Here is a 17,585-nt window from a genome sequence, read left to right as displayed (position 1 = left end):
GATATATTGTGGAGGTCTGTTTTGAAATATTTGTTCCCTGTTGAGGAATGCATACATATGGCATAAATATTTTCCCGTGGTTGTATTCACATCATGTATTTTTCTAGCGTGATATTCTCATCTGGTGCTGCAGTTTGCATTTGTATCACATCCTAGTTGATTAGTTCTCAAATTCTGAATAGAGTAGTGAAAAGGGGAGTCCCTAAAGATGTCTTAAATTTTAACACATTTTGCAACCAAGTACCATGGATGCAGGTGGCGCTGTGGGTTAAACCACAGAGTCTAGGACTTGCCAATCAGAAGGTCGGCGGTTCGAATCCCTGCGACGGGGTGAGCTTCCATTGCTCAGTCCCTGCTCCTGCCAACCTAGCAGTTTGAAAGCACATCAAAGTGCAAGTAGATAAATAGGTACCGCTCCGGTGGGAAGGTAAACGGCGTTTCCATGCGCTGCTCTGGTTTGCCAGAAGTGCCTTAGTCATGCTGGCCACATGACCCAGAAGTTGTACGCCGGCTCCCTCGGCCAATAAAGCAAGATGAGCGCCGCAACCCCGGAGTCAGTCATGACTGGACCTAATGGTCAGGGGTCCCTTTACCTTTACCATGGTAGTATGTCTACAAATGAAAACTAAATAGGAGCAAGCTAGCTTATTATCTTGTTTTACTGAGAGATAACAGTAACAAAATGCATGTAATTTCATGAATTTTTGACTTGGCGCCTTTCTTAGTTTGCAGTTACTTAACTCGCTCTTGAATTCCACTGAAATCAACAGGAGAATTGGTGTTATTCACAGAATAGCAACTTATTAAGCCAAAAATGTTGGCTAGTTGCAAGGTTAATTCAGATTGCCATTTTATAGCCTTTTAAAGCTAATTGATAACAACATAGGACTAATTAGAAAAACGTCAACATGAACATGTTAGCATTTACTTTTATGTTTTCTACTTCTGCCTGGCTGATTTAACTCTGTCTTCTTCTGTCTACATACAGCTTGTCATTAGAGTCCACATGTCAGATGACAGCTCCAAAACAATGATGGTCGATGAACGACAGACAGTAAGACAAGTGCTGGACAACTTGATGGACAAGTCCCACTGCGGTTTTAGCTTAGACTGGTCTTTGGTAGAAACCATCTCAGAATTACAAATGGGTTAGTAAAACTTGAAATACAGCTTCTTCCTGTCTCTTGCGCCGAGCGGATGCAGAATTTTACCGATACGTAGTCCTGTTTTAGAACTCTTTGCTAACTTGCTCTGTATTCATAATCTCAGGTATTTGAGTTTTCAGTTTCCAAACTATGAGTTTTCAGTATTCCAAACTTAGATCTCGGAGATCTAAGACTTTTAGTGAAGGGCCTGACATTGTACTTTTTGTGATCTCTTATTAAAAACCTATGGAATTACTGGATGTGCTTAATGTGGCTACTCCTCATAATTGCATGTGGAAAATACTATGGCAAAAAGTCAAGTAAACAAACCCAGTTCCATTGCTCTTTCTAAGTCTGTAAACCCCATTTTTGGATTATAAACCCGAGGGCAGGGACTGTCTTACTACTGATTTCGGTAATCCACTTCAGGAGTCCTATTAGCTTAAATAAAATAGGATTACCATCATCGTTTGTTTATATTGCTCACATTTGCATGTCCTGATAAGCAGGATTCCTGGCAAATGGTGACACATATATATCAGATATATTTAACCATGTCATTACTGCTTTTTGTCATGAGTCAGCAAACCATTGCCCCCCCCCCCAAAAAAAAACACCCCACTCCTGTGTTTATAGCTTAGAATATTTATTATGTGATTTGTTTATTACGCAGAGAGAATCTTTGAAGACCATGAAAACTTGGTAGAAAACCTCCTCAACTGGACAAGAGACAGTCAAAATAAACTTATGTTTGTAGAACGTATAGAAAAATATGCACTTTTCAAAAATCCCCAGGTGAGTATATTGCTCCCCCACCCCGCATCTGAGCACCTTTCAGACACTTACTATATTTTAATATATGAAACATAAATTATATACACAATAGCGGAAATATCTCTCTTTAATAAATTTTCTCTGGGACTAAAACCACAGTTCTCTTTGATGGAACTTTAAGCGTTCACTTTTGTAAATCTCTTATTTAACCACTCTGAGGATTGAAATTTATGTTTGTAAAATGAGTGAACAAAAAGCAGAGCCCTGGCAGTCTCCCCAGACTCCAATTTTACCCATTGTCTGTCCTCAGCCACAATGGGAACCATGTGACTTATATGTTTAGTCTTACAATAGAGAGCTATTGGACATTCCCCAGACCCCTTCACTTGCTGGCTTGTATATGAGACCCTTCAAAATTTGGGGTATTCTTGAGCCAAATGCAAACTGGTGTACTTTTTTTTTTTTTGCAATTTATTTATCTGTTGTAAGGAGCATTTGAAATAAACAGAGTTGTTTAAGGAAGGGCGTTTTTTCTCAAACGCTACCAAGTTTCCCCATCCTTTCCCACGCTTTGCCATAAAAGTAACTTTGTTTACATTTATAGATATTTGAATGCAAATGGTGAAAATTATGGTAACGTGTAGGGATTAACAGCATATCAGATAAATCTCTTGTAGCTTAAATGGAGTGGAATGTTAAAAAACATGACTTCAGATTTAGTAAAGTTGATTCGAAGCCCAGCAACCTTTTTTAAAATAAACTGACTCCTTTCTGAGTTTGAGAGTGGTTTTAATAGGTCTGGACATCATCTGCATCCCCCCACAAAAAGAATTTGTTCCTTCATAATGTTGATTTCATGGACCGGTTCTGCTTCAGCCTTCTTCCTAGTGGTTCTGTGGCAAGATAAACAAGAGATATCTCTGCTTTGTCCCATGCTACAGATTGGTTTTGAATCCAAATTGCCTATCTTAATTGTCATAAATATTCCATAGATTCCCCCCGCCCAATATTCCAACAACTTTGATGCCCAATCCCATCCTAATTACTTCAATCAAAGGCTTCATAGATACCTTGCACAAAGATTCCAAGGGAGTAAACGTTTGGTTTTACAGAATTGTATATTTAGCCGAGTCCTGATTGGGTCAGGTATTTGGCAAGCACATGTAGATTCAGTTATCTGGATCGAATCCAGAAGAGAGTGTAAGTACTTTAAATAAAATTTTTAAAAACTTCTCTGGTTTATAGGGGTTTTTTTGTGTATAAACCTGGAGAAGTTATTCTCAGAAACGACGCCGTTATCAGCATAGGGTTATCATGATGATTAAATTTCTGAATTCTAAGTACTTCAGCTGAAGTCTCAATCCCTCTCTTACAGAATTATCTTCTAGGGAAAAGAGAAACCTCTGAAATGGCAGACAGGAACAAGGAAGTACTACTGGAGGTGAGACTTTCCACATTATTGATGTGGTGGCTGTTTTGCTACTGCTGCTATTCATTTATTGCTATGCAAAAAGGGTGAAGAAATCTTAAGTCCTGCCTACAGAGCTCATAGGGACGCGGGTGGCGCTGTGGGTTAAACCACAGAGCCTAGGACTTGCCGATCAGAAGGTCGGCAGTTCGAATCCCCGCGACGGGGTGAGCTCCCATTGCTTGGTCCCTGCTCCTGCCAACCTAGCAGTTCGAAAGCACGTCAAGGTGCAAGTAGATAAATAGGTACCGCTCCAGCGGGAAGGTAAACGGCATTTCCGTGCACTGCTCTGGTGCGCCAGAAGCGGCTTAGTCATGCTGTCCACATGACCCGGAAGCTGTACGTCGGCTCCCTTGGCCAATAAAGTGAGATGAGCGCCGCAACCCCAGAGTCGGCCATGACTGGACCCAATGGTCAGGGGTACCTTTACCTTACAGAGCTCATAATCTAAATCCATTGGTCAAGTCAGTAATGAGTGCCAGGATAGAGCCGAAATAACTGTGCTAATTTACTGTAGAGGACAAAAAGGCTGAAGACTTCAAGGTTAGCTAATGTGTGTTGGAAGAAACATCCCTGTGACTGCAGAATGTTCTCTTCAAATCTATGTTAACTTTCTATTCCAGGAGTGTTTTTGCGGAAGCTCGGTAACGGTGCCAGAAATTGAGGGTGTCTTGTGGCTGAAGGATGATGGCAAAAAATCTTGGAAGAAGCGTTATTTTCTTCTGCGTGCTTCTGGAATCTACTATGTTCCCAAAGGAAAGGCAAAGGTGAATCTTCTGCTTCTAAAACAGAAGACTTGTGCCACTCTCATCTTTTCAAAACCCTGACATCCCAGTTTGTCACTCCCATCGGCTCAAGTTTGCAGCCTGCCAGATAAAATGATACCCCTTCTCTTCCTCTCCCACACTGTTCTGAGGGTTCCGCCCCACTCTCCCAAGCCGATTTCCTGGGGAGGAAAGGGGGGAAGCCCCATTGCACAAGCGGAGGTCCTTGCATAGGGGGCTTCCACTGATGGGGTCGGTTAGATGAGTCCTACCCATAATTCCCAACTCTTCCTCTTCCAAGAAGGAATAAGTAGTAGCAAGCTCTGATAACTGAATCTATTTCAATCTCTGTCAGAAGATACCGTATTTTTCGCTCTATAAGACGCACCAGACCACAAGACGCACCTAGTTTTTGGAGGAGGAAAATAAAAAATAAAAAATTCTGAATCTCAGAAGGCAGAACAGCAAGAGGGATCGCTGCGCAGTGAAAGCAATGATCCCTCTTGCTGTTCTGGCTTCTGGGATAGCTGTGCAGCCTGCATTCGCTCCATAAGACACACACACATTTCCCCTTACTTTTTCGGAGGGAAAAGGGGAGTCTTATAGAGCAAAAAATACGGTCTTTGGTTAACCAAGCCCCATCTTTTACCCATTCCCATGGTGGACTCAGTTTTTGAATGAAAACGCTCCCAATAATGATGAAAATATCTATTTAATATTAATCACCACCTGATAAAGAAATCTTAATGTCCCCTTTCTGGTAATATTTTAACACTCATGCTTTTCTTAATTTCCAGTTGGGTTCCATTAGGATATCACAGTTGAAATATATATATATATTATGTGCTAATTCAATAGTGACTTAGTGTATGTCACGAAGGCATTGTTTTTTACTTTGGAAACACCGGCATTTTAATCTAATTTGAAGTTCTTTTCATAGTTGAGAGATCCTAGAAAATTGTTCCACTTTGATCTTGTTACATTTTCCATTCTGCTGATTATATAGTACTAATGTTTTTATTTCTGTCTTGGGTTAATTTGTTTTATTCTAGTTGCCTACTGAGATTAGTTCCTTGTGTTTACATTAACCTGAAAGTTACACAGGAGGTAACTTTGAAAGAGTTACGGTAAAATGATTTGAGGGTTTCTACATCCATGACCGTATGTGTTTCTTTTTATAGGTCTCTCGGGATCTTGTATGCTTCCTTCAGCTGGACCATGTAAATGTTTACTACGGCCAAGACTATCGGAATAAGTATAAAGCCCCTACAGACTATTGTTTAGTACTTAAAGTAAGTGTTGAGTAGTAGCTGTCAATATGAGAAATGAAAAGGGGAAGGGGAAAAGGCCACAGACTAGTTGTTGGAAAGCTTCGTGTACCTTGTGTGCTGCGTGTTGCCCATTTCTGCATGAAACGCAAAAAAAGGCTTATTTTGTATCAGCCAGTATTGATTTGACACCCTCTCCATCAGATCCTGTTTTCATTTGCCTTTGAGAGAAGGCGGCAAGTTCTTAATCATATTTTGCAGCAGTTTCTGTCAACAGCTTCAGTGAAGACATATGAACCCTGGCATTCAAAGGATGCATTCCTCACTTTTTGCTATTGCAACTGCAAAATCTTTGAACATGACTGTTCTGCTTCCCTAGGAACCTTAATGCTGTAAGGTTAAGGTTGTTATTTTTAAATTCGGTTCACCCTGATGTTTCTCTTACAGCATCCTCAGATTCAGAAGAAATCGCAATATATTAAATATTTGTGTTGTGATGATATCAGAACCCTACATCAGTGGGTAAATGGCATCCGTATCGCTAAGGTATGTTCCAGTTCTCTGCTACTCTCCCAATAGCTGTCGTACCATAAGAGTTGGAAAGTATAAACACAGAATGGCTTTGCTAATGTCCAAACATAGACACTGTTTTTAAGGGCAGGGATTCCAAAAATCGGATTTAAATATATTGTTTTAAAAATTGTTACTAGCATATAACAAAGTATATGATTATATAAAAATGGATTGTTGTAACAATTTAAAGTTATCTGTTTTTATTTACTCTGCTGGTCATCAGAATATGCATTTCCAGGCTGGTATAACACATTAAACCAAAAGTACGTCCAAATTAATAGGTGATGCCCAACTTTAGTCTCCCTTAGATTTGAAATCTGGGTCTACTCTTGAGTATGACCTAGTTGGGTATCACTCAATCTGCATTCTGTGACCATTTATTTTTACGCTGAAGCGTTTCCAGCCTCTTTAATATTTTTATTCCTCCTTTGACAAGTAACCCTCTTCCTAGGAGTCCATGTCATATGGAACTTCGTGCTTGGGATGGCATCTGTGCCTTCTTGATTTTTCCCTATACCCTCATGTGCAAAGCTCTGTAGTTGTCTGGAGAATTGTAACTTGGTGTGTTAGAAGAGTTATTGGCTAGAACTACCAATTTCACCCCATGGCACTTTCCAGATAGTTGTTATTCCATCAGGCGAGCAGCTGTTTCTAGCTTTCAGTGCAGATTGGTAATAAGAAACCAAGACTCCAGCAGGCACCAAACAAAATTTCAGCTAATCTTACAGTGTAGGTTTTGTCAGGAGCAAGCCCACTAGTCTGAAATGAAAGGGATGGGGTTGATAAGCTTGGGATTTGAATCATGTAGTGTTCACATTCCCTGTTCTGTTTTGTTCAGTATGGGAAACAATTGTACGTAAACTATCAAGAAGCCCTGAAAAGGACAGAATCGGCATATGACTGGACATCCCTCTCCAGTTCTAGTATCAAGTCTGGATCCAGTTCATCTAGTTTGCCAGGTAAGCCTCAGTACCATTCTGTTTCTATAAAATGTTTTAAGAAGTTCTGATTCACTGTAAAAACACCCCTTGGGTGACATGAAAACGAGACCTACCATTTAATTCAGAAACATACACCTTTTCAAATGTGAAGAACGTGAACTAAAGAATAATTACATTGAGGCAGTGTTTGTGGGACTCGTTGCCAGAGCATCAAGATGAAAGAGGCTTCTGTTCAGTCCTGTGCACTGTTTTCAGTTGTTAAATGAACAGAGAAAGCATTCGATTCCATTGAGTTTCTTCCAGCTCACTCATGGAGCATAGCTGTCAAGTGTCCCTTATTTGGCGGGACAGTCCCTTATCCCAGTGCCATGTCCCGCTGCTGTCCCTTATTGATGAGGCTTTATTTGGCTGCTGGCTGGTTTTTCTGCCTTTGGCTCAGAGGGGCTCAGAAGTTGAACATACCTGTGCCCGGAAAATCCCTTATTTTGGCTGCTGCTCCCTTATTTTTGAGGCTGCTGGTCCCTTATTTTCAAATCTGTAAGTTGACAGTTATGACATGGAGTCGATTATACATGTGAGAGTGATTCACTCAAATAAACTTGTTTTTGTGGGTTTTGCACATTGATGCCCAATGTGTGTTCTGCATTTCTTTTCGCAGAATCTCAATCCAATCATTCTAATCAATCAGATAGCGGAGTTTCAGATACCCAAACAGGACATGTCCGTTCTCAAAGTATCGTTAGCTCCATCTTCTCAGAGGCCTGGAAACGGGGAACCCAACTGGAAGAGTCCGGCAAAATTAGCGTAAGTATCATACAACAGACAATACTATATTACCGTGATAGGGTATGAATTTCGTCATTGCGTAACATTGGCCTTGCTTGTTATCCATGATTCCTACGTGAGGAAGCAGCCAAGAATTCTCCATTAAATTTGGAGAAATAGCCAAGCCTCATCCATTCTGGGAATATACCATTATGGTAACAGTTGCTTCATGTCGCAGCTTGCTCCCCTATGTTTTATGCTATGTTTTGTTTTGTTTTCCTGTTGCCTCGCAGTCTCATGTGGCAAATGCAAAACCCGGAACAGCTCAGAGCTCCACTGCTGTGATGACTTAAGCAGGGGTAGAGTTAAGGTCAGGGGCCTTGTTTGAACTATTAACCTGGGTGAATGATGCAACCAAAATCATGCAGACTAACTTTTTTCAAGAGATATCTAATATTTAAGCACACTGATTAGTCCACAAGTGCCTGAGCGTTTAGTGCCCTAATTTGACAATGTCATGCACCCCCCCCCACCCCCAATTTATTAATAATCTGACATGGTTCTGGTTTAGCATATATTGCTGGAAAATTCTTCCAGAATGAAGAATCTATAGCTTCATTCTATAGCTTGCTGAATTTCAGATAAGTACTCTTTGCAATGGTATGCATAGCTCTAAATTGCAGGAAACCATCGTTTCACAATGCTTCCCTCAAATAATCACATAATGCGGAGGAACGGGCATAAAATATAGGATTGTTCATTTGGTGGTCCATTATCTATTAACAGATGTCACAAAGTAAATCACCTTAATAACTTGACCAGAACTCTTGGTGCCTTCTGTTTGACCCCTTCCTTCCTTCCCCCCCCCCCCGCCCCCCAGTGCAATAATCCCTGCATGCCTTGACTCCCCTTCCTATTCTGTGATATAGTTAGTCGTGATGGTTTTCACTCTGTGTATTGATTATCAGTGCTTGGTCACTTGCATTCCCCTCCCGTCAAATTTGGCCATATATATTTCCACCTTAGGCAGTTGTGAGGGATTTTGCTCTAAAAGCAATGGGAGATCTAGTCTTCCCTAATGCAGTTGCGAACTTTGTGCAGGTCCCTCTGCACATAGTACCAACCCAACCTTCTCTCTCAGTTATACGACACTTTATTCAACTTTTCGTAAATCATAGTAGTTAAGTTTATAGCAGGCACTTGCATAATCATTTCTCTTTTCATATATGTTTGAATTTTATTTTGTTTTTTTTTTGTATTCCCTTTTAGGCTAGAATGGACTCAATAAGTCGACCCTTTACTTCAGTCCCACCAGCCTTGTCTCCGCAGGCCAAAGCGACCCCCCTATATTCAGCTTCACAGCCATCGCCTCCCCTTCCGCCCCCGCCCCCTCCTCCGCCACCCCCTCCTCCACCGCCACCCCCTCCGCCGCCGCCCCTCCCCAGCCAGTCCATGTCATCGGGAGGCGGCTCAGCCACCATCTTTGTGAAGTACAGCACGATAACAAGGCTGCAGAACGCCTCTCAGCATGGGGGGCTTCTCTTCAAGCCCCCCCATATGATGCAGCAACCCCCACCAATCCTGCCACCGGCAAAACCCCAGAACCCAGTGCCCCCTAATGGCGTGGTCCCTCCGCCGCCGCCCCCGCCGCCTCCCCCCACCCCCGGCTCAGCTATGGCGCAGCTCATGAAGCCCGTGCCCTCCATCCCGTCAGTGCCACAATTCACGCCGCCACCCCCTCCTCCCCCTCCTCTCAAAATCCACCAGATTCATCAGAATATTCCTCCGGCGCCAGCCGCGGCCCCTGCCACGCCGCCGCCTCCCCCGCCTATGCCTGCGCCCCCGCCTCCTCAAGCCCCTCCTAAGCCTGCCATGACTCTGCCTACACAGAGCAGCTCAAAAGCCGCCTCGCCTGTCGCGGCACAACCCACGCCCCCTGCCCTGGTTCCTTCAGCGATGAAGAAGCAGCCCAGTTTTGCAACTCCGCAGGTTCCCCTGTCTCCTGTCCCGCTAGGGCCTCTCCCCCCGCCCACTTTGCCCAAGCAGCAGAGCTACTCCGGCAAACTTCCGCCCTCGCCGCAGTCCCCTGTGCCATCGGTGGTGAAGCAAATCGCCAGCCACTTCCCTCCGCCTCCCATGCCGGCTTCAGAGCCTCAGCCTTTAAAGCCCACCCCTCTGAATGTGCCACCGCAGTCTCCTCCAGCAGTCAAAGCCAAGCCGAAATGGCAGCCCACCGCCGTCCCATCTCCCGACTTTCCTCCTCCGCCACCTGAAAGTAGCCTAGCCTTTCCTCCGCCGCCTTCCCCTGCTCCGGCGGTGGTGTCTCCCACGCCGGACAAGGCAGGGGGGGGTTCCCCGGTCAAGAAGTCTACTAAGACCTCCAGCCCAGGAGGAAAGAAGCCGCCACCGACTCCCCAGCGGAACTCCAGCATAAAATCCAACAGCTCAGCGGAGTACCACGAATCAAAGAGACCGTCGGTGGATAGCCTGGTCAGCAAATTTGCACCTCCGCCAGAGCCTTTGGGGTCTCCTGTGAAGGAGACTCCGCTCCCCCCTGCAGCTCCCCCAAAGCCAGGAAAGCTCAATCTCCCTATCGTACTTCAGCAAGCGGGAATTTCCGCAAAGGCACTTGCCACAGGTGCGCCCGGGAAGGGTACCGTGGAAGAGTTTCCTTCCCCTCCGTCGGATTCAGACTTCCCCCCTCCGCCGCCTGAAATCGACCTCCCTCTGCCGCCCATCGAGATTCCCGCCGTGTTTTCGGGCAACACCTCTCCCAAAGTGGCCGTCGTCAACCCTCAGCCCCAGCCCCCATGGTCCAAACAGTCGGGGAAGAAAGCTCCTCCCCCCACCCGCCCCAAGCGCAACGACAGCACCCGGCTCACGCAGGCGGAAATGGCCGAAGCGCAGGCCGCCGCGGCGGCTCCGCAGGCAGCCGTGGCTCCGCAAGTGCCCACCTCGCCCAAGTCTGGCCTTAGCGTTCAGCCCGGGTTCCTGGCCGACCTGAACAGGACTCTGCAGCGCAAGTCCATCACGCGGCACGGCTCCCTCTCCTCGGCTCGGATATCCAGGGCGGAGCCGACGGCCACCATGGATGACATGGCTTTGCCCCCGCCCCCGCCGGAACTTCTCACGGAGAAGCAGAAGAGCAGCAACTTTGGAGGCAGCCACATATCGGGCTATGCAACGTTACGGAGAGGTCCGCCGCCGGCGCCCCCCAAGAGGGATCAAAACACCAAACTCTCTCGAGACTGGTGATAGTAAGTGGCCGCCAGTGAACTCTACGAATGACATGTCTGATACACTTGTGAAGCTCCTTGTCTTAATAGCTGTGTGTGTGTGTGTGTGTGTACACGCATGCATGCACACACAACACACGCGAACAGAAGCTATGGGCGCCTGTTTTGGTTCACAATCACTCCAAAAGATTTCTCTGTTTGCAGTTGGTTTATTGGGGCAAGGGGCGGGCTAACTCTTTTGAGATCCTCCTTACGGATTGGACCAAAATCTTTGAAACACTTCTTTTTCCTGCAATTCAGGAAAACATCTGTTGTCTGTCACGTGAGACATGTTGGTGCATGTATTATAAATGTAGGTATATAATATATTGTGAAGTATTTTGTTGCAATGATAGAGGCTAACCAGAATGTTTTTGTACATCTGTATTTATTTGTTTCAGTCAACCGATATGTATATTACCGGAAATTGGATGGCACATCTTAAAAGAAATGCCCTTTTAAAAATTGAAGATAATAGGAGGCACTTTAATCAGGAAAAAAAACCTATTTTCCCCAGTCGGTGACGGGTATAGGGTACTGACAGATTCTATCGGCGTTCATACACTGTCAGTTGATTGAAAACTCCGAAACAATCTACCAAAACATTCTGGTTGTAATACTACTGAGATTAAATCCATACATAGGAAAGGGGATGTGTTGTATTGTGGGCCTGGAGTTAAATATATTTGGACTTCGAAATACAGACATTCCCTTCTGGAACTGTTAAGGGGAAAGGAAAGGATTTATTTAATCAAAACGCTTAAGAAGACACTGCCCTTTATTACACCTTTCTGCACTTAGGTGTAAGCCCCATGGAACACGGCGGAGACATATTTGTGACTAAATAGGTGTAGGATCCGGCTCCAATCCTGTTCACGCTTACCAGGGAGCAACTTGCAATGAACCAAGTGGGATTTTCTCTGAAGGGATCGTGCTTTTAATTAGAATAAATACACACTCTTCTAATCCATGTTACTCATTTTTATTTAGATATCCGTTTGGCATTTAAGCAGAAATGGTGCATCTGCAAGCTCAGTTCAGAATCATTCTGGGGGTGCCAGTTGTCGTGTGACCACCAATTCGGCTCAGTTCGCAAGCTCCTTGCTCTGGTGCTACTCAGCAGGTTGCCAAGATCCCATCTTGCATACGACCCAAGAGCACCTGCATCTCTTAAGATTAACGCTCAACGCGAGCCGTCTCCCGACGTTCAAAACATGTATCTGTGGAGAAAAGTTGGCCAGCCCTCAGATGTTGGATGGCACGAGGTTCTGGGTTACGGGCAGGGCTGCTGTGAGCGTGTTCAGCCAAGCGCACTTGCAAACCCGCTTCAACCTTCCCGCTTGAAGTGTGGAGAAAATGGGGTTTGCTCACCCAATTGGGCACCCTTCCCCCCACCCATATACTGTATTTTTTGCTCTATAAGACGCACCAGACCACAAGTTTTTGGAGGAGGAAAATAAGAAAAAAAAAATCTGAATCTCAGAAGCCAGAACAGCAAGAGGGATCGCTGCGCAGTGAAAGCAGCGATCCCTCTTGCTGTCCTGGCCTCTGGGATAGCTGTGCAGCCTGCATTCGCTCCATAAGACGCACACACATTTCCCCTTACTTTTTAGGAGGGAAAAAGTGAGTCTTATAGAGCAAAAAATACGGTACATTCTGAATGGCTGAAGAGGGGCACGTGCAAATATGACCCCCGTTTCCGCAACAGCTGGGCGGGCAAGCATTGCTTAAGTGGTTGAAATGCTTCTTCACACACAGGTGACCCCAGGGGGCGGCAGAATGGCTTGTTAATGGACAAAGTGAAAGGGTGATCATAGTGCAATTTCCGTTCGCCTGATTTGATGATGGCATGAGAGCTAAGTCTTGGCTCCCGTCATCTGCAATGCTCTAGTCGAGTCGAAAAACCTCTTCGTCCTAGGAACCTGCACTATCATAAGTTCAGGTAGTGCATTTTGGAATTTAATCAGAACTTTTACCAGGCGAGGAAGTTCTGAAGCAGCAGCCCAGCTCATGCGACACCAGTCTCAATTATTGCTTAACATGAAGGACCAGTGTGCTGGAGAGACCGTGCTTCGCTCTTCCTTTTGCTAGCATGCCAGTGAGGAACCAAACCAGGCGCTGGTTTGCTGTTGTGTGCAAGCCAGCTTTTACGGTTAGGATAGAAGCGAAAAATATGATGGTAGGCTCCTCCTTGGCTAAGCAGCTAGATTTTTGTTGGGAGAGAAACTCCCATTGCTTTGCGTGCAACAGCAAGCAGCCCATGGCTTGTTTCATTGGTAGCATGCTGAACAAATGTGAGTTAGTGCTGTGCACTGTTGAGCCAGGATACCAGCAGCGCATTGCTCATTCCGCTTAAACCATTCAAGTGATGCGCAGGCCCAGGCAGCAAGTATTGCATCTCCTGTGCGATGCAATGCAGATTGTAAAACTTTCTTATTATTGGCTATTACTGAATTGATACGAGTGCAGTGCGTGTGTGTAAGGGGAAGGACAGCGATAATTTGCTCTGAACTTGTGTTTAAAGGGCTTGCCACCTTTTAAACCTCAAAGATTAGCCCATCGTAAGCTTGTCTTAGGTATCAGAAGTTAGTTGCTTCTGGGGCTGAGGTGGCGGTGTTTGCCTTTGTTTTTTTGATTTAAAAAAAGACTGTCATCTGCCTGAGCTCTGTTTGTAGAAAGGTATCCAAATTAGGGTAATTTGGAAGGCTTAACATTTCACCCTAGAAGAAGCTGGAGAAAGTTAAGAGTCATTTTTGCTTTTGGCCTAAAAGGATCTTGAATGCAGAAAGGAATGGTGCTATGTCATCTGATGTTGAATCTGCTTGTTTTCCCTTCCCCAAATGTGTCCTGGACACAGTTTTCCTCTTTTAGAATAGTTTACTTGAGCAATAATATACCATTGTGTGCATTTTTAAAGCACTGCTGTCGGATGGCACTTTTTTTTTGTAACTTTCAAAGTGTTCAGAGTTTCATTTCTTCTATTTTTGTGCTTATAAAGTGTCCTTAACCATTTACATTGCAGCATTTTAGCTTGTCTTACAACAAACGGTGGTTATTTTCTTACTTACAATGCATTTGGTGCTCAACTTTATTCTTTCCGTTGCTGCTCGGACCACTTGCTGGCCTAAAGGGGGGGGGGGAACCCCACCTCATTTGGGAGACGTGAGGAATATGCCAGATTTGTTCCATGTCTAGTAGCAACCTCATAGCCAGGTTCATAAGCTTGCTAAGAAGAGAGTGTGGGATTGCTTTGGGCAGCCAAGTCAGTTAATTCAATCCCTTCCCTGCCCCCTTTTGTTAATTTAGAACCAATGCCTTTGGAGTACTGTTATGTCTCTCCCCAGTTTTAACGAAACGTCTTAAATGCAAACACGGATCAAGATCCACATTGACATTTTCAGAATGTCATGAATTTTTGTGCCCTGGTAAATTAAAGAATGTGCCCCCCACAAGTAAGCAACAGCAGGGGTAAGAAGGTACCATTTTAGCTACCCATTGGTGCCTTCTGAGAAATGGTAATGTAGAACATATTTTCCAGATGTGTTTATGGGCATCCGTCTTGTCTCTGGAGACGATGTAGGAGTGCACTTTTGGGGGTGAACTGTTGGAAGGTTACAGAACCTATGGTGAGACATGTTTTGTTGCAGCCGGGGTAGATGAAGGGGTCTGGTTATGCTCCTGCAGATGGACTGTTGCATTTCTTCTCCCAGTGGTCATTCCTCCTCAGGTCACTGCTATGGACGCAGCATACGGATGTTATACCTTAATGGTATGTGCAGCTTAGAGGAATTTAATGCTGCAATTCTACACACTTACCTCAAATTAAGTCCCACGGAATGCAGCAGGGCTTACTTCCGACATTATGTAGGACTGCACTCTCTCCATGGATCTTTTTTCAAAATCGTGCTCATTCTGAGGTTAGCTAAGCCTGCTAATTGTGTGGTGCTTTGCCATTTTGCCAGCAACTCTATCTGTTAACCGTGCTCCGGGATTTTAAATTGCCTACAGCGGATGCGAAGGGTAAGTTACTGAAACAGAACAGGGCGACACAGCTTAGGCCTCACACGATCTCTTCAAGTTTGTGAAACGAAAAGGGCAAGTTGCATCTTTGCCCTGGATGGTGTCCTAATCTTAGCAGCGGCAACTGTTGTTTCTTCTTGAATGTCTCCCTTAATTTATAAAACTATCTTAAGAACCTGTGGCCCTCCAGATGTTAGGACTACAGGCTGCCTTATCCCAGGCTATTGGCCATCTGTCATGGATGCTTGAGCTGAGATTCCTGCATTGCAGAGTGTTGGGCTAGATGAGCCTTGAGGGGGCGGGATCCCTTACAACTACAATACTATGATGGGAGCCCACCCCCACATGAAAGGCCACAGGTTCCCCACTATTGCTTCAGTCGCTCCTACGGGGTCTTAAATTGAGTTTGCAGGTCTACTGCAATGCTCTGTGTCTAGGCTGCAATTTTCTTTACAAATCTCCTTGGAAGTCGGATGTGGCATGTGGACATTCTTGAAAGTTTGGGAAGGGTTCAAAAACAAGACAGGAATATTCAGTGAGCACAACATGGGCAGACATGTAGATGGAACTCAAAAAGACTTTTCTGAGCAACATCAGCTGAATTCATGCCTATTTAAACTTCAGTGATGCAAATGTTTGTTTTGTTTTTTTTCATTTCTACTTGCATTTCATTTTCTTGTCTGCATTGTTGATTAGCAAATTTCAAATTTGAGAAGAGGTTAGCCACACTGCTTTTGACGACAACCGCTTGGCCTTAAACGCCTTGAGTGTTTAAAGATGTCGATCTCGTTTCATGTTTAAAAACCACTTACAAGTTAAAGAGTACCAAGGATAGATCGGTTCAAAATGCATTTGGACATTTTTAACATAACCCCAACTTTATAATCCCAAGTGTAAAAAGTACATGCTGCTGCTGCTTCTTACACATAGTGAGGTACTTCTGTAGACCCTTTGGCCTGGACAAGAAAAGTATCCTATATTTATTTTTTAACGGTTACCTACTTGAAAAGGTATTGCTTAATCTCGAAAGCTGAAAAGCTTTGTAGGGCCAAATCACACCTTAACTGGAGAATTGGCAACTGTGCTTGTTTCTCTTTGCTAAATAGTTGAGTGCAGGAAAACCAACATTAAGCTCACATCTGCCCCAAGACAGCATATATTGGGGGGGGGGGCGGAGGTTAGAGAAGGGAGGAGACGGAGAGGTCCTCATCCCCACACTGGCAACCTAGCAATTTCGTACTTTTTCTTCTGCTTGCATGCTTCATGTGTAGTTTGGCTTTTAGATGTGCTGGAGCCAATTTAGGCTTGAGTATACCATTATGCCCACTCCCCCCCCAAAAAACCCCCATAACCATAAAGTGAATATTTAAAGCACTACAATCAGTGGCAATCTTGTTCAATGTGTGTAATGTACACATCTGTATGCTGCTTTACTTTGCCCCCTTCCCACCACTAAACCAAATTCAAAATTCAGCTACACATTGCCAACCTGTATATTTAGGACCTATTGGGGGGTGTAGAATTTATGAGCCCGACACTATCAATTGTGAACGCCCTTCTAGTAGATCACATCCTTGCCCAGCAGTGGCGAGAGAGATGCTCTACATGATGGCTTTCAATATATGCAAACTGCAATACTGAACCAGCAAGAAGCTGGTACCAGTTGCTGTGATGATATGGTTCACCGCCTTGGGCTTGGCAGGGCATCTTCGTACGCATGCCCTCAGCAACCAATATTTGGGGTATTCTTTCTACCAAAGAGATAACAGGATAGTCTGTGGAAGTTTTCTCAAAACGCCTATCTACGTCTAGCAGGTTCTGCTGCCTATTTCATCTTTATTACAGGGGCCAATACAAAAATGTTGGGAAACATTGAACTCTTTGGACCAGAATGTGCTTCGCTTTTTAGAGGACGGGGGGTTAAAAGATCTGTGCTGCAGCATCTTAGATTTCTCACAAAGTATGCATTTGAAAATGGGACTGGGTCATTTGTCTGCTTTTTCCTGCTTCACCTACTGTGCGATTGTAAATTGTGGGATATTGAGCTTTGTTTTGCAGACATTGGTAAGCAGTCGATAGTGGTAAGGACTGGTAAGCAGTCCTGATTACGCACCTGTTAAACACCAACATTGCAGCAATTATGTTGTCTGTGCAGATTTGTGCTAAGTGCTTAAATACATTCATATGTTTACTGCTTTACATAAAAAAAATTGCACATTTTATCTTTAGAGTGGGACTGCCTCCCCATCTCCTTTCCCTTTAAGAAAGCAAATCTCATTGAAAGTGGTAATTTACAGTCGAGAAGAGCTTTGTTCTATATAAATACTCTATAAATATGTATAAATATACTTTTTTTAAGCATGGGAGAAAAAAATAAAAAAATGCATTCAATGACAAAGTACTCGGAAATCATTACAATGGAATATGCACAAGTCAATAAAGATATAGTTAAATTTGTCCAGTGTTCTCATGTGACATTTTCTGTTTAAGTTTTATTTAAAAGTAAACTAACTGCAAAAGAAACCTCTAGCTGCAGTCTTGAATCCTTGGGTCTTTATTGCAAAGAAATCCTAGTGGCTTTCTCTTACATGG

At 44.1% G+C, this 17,585-nt stretch overlaps 1 protein-coding gene across 5 annotated transcripts in view; it reads left to right on the top strand.

The window, feature by feature from the left end:
• Positions 1-11,939, top strand: part of RAPH1 (Ras association (RalGDS/AF-6) and pleckstrin homology domains 1) — a 72,689-nt gene extending 60,750 nt beyond the window's left edge. For 4 of the 5 annotated variants that reach the window (XM_081903938.1, XM_081903937.1, XM_081903940.1 and 1 more), the window contains 9 exons: positions 989-1,148; positions 1,819-1,940; positions 3,295-3,360; positions 4,011-4,154; positions 5,333-5,443; positions 5,867-5,965; positions 6,831-6,951; positions 7,592-7,737; positions 8,968-11,939. In XM_081903938.1, the coding sequence (XP_081760064.1) occupies positions 989-1,148; positions 1,819-1,940; positions 3,295-3,360; positions 4,011-4,154; positions 5,333-5,443; positions 5,867-5,965; positions 6,831-6,951; positions 7,592-7,737; positions 8,968-10,953 (2,955 nt within the window). In that variant the 3' untranslated portion in view covers positions 10,954-11,939. The other variant, XM_081903941.1, reaches the window with a different exon arrangement.
• The last annotated feature ends 5,646 nt before the right edge of the window (positions 11,940-17,585 follow it).

This window comes from Podarcis melisellensis (genome assembly GCF_964234715.1).
Source record: "Podarcis melisellensis genome assembly, chromosome: 1".
In the NCBI taxonomy this organism is placed as follows: Eukaryota; Metazoa; Chordata; class Lepidosauria; order Squamata; family Lacertidae; genus Podarcis; species Podarcis melisellensis.
Note: the sequence above shows the minus strand (reverse complement) of the source record. Positions and strands in the feature narration are given on the sequence as shown.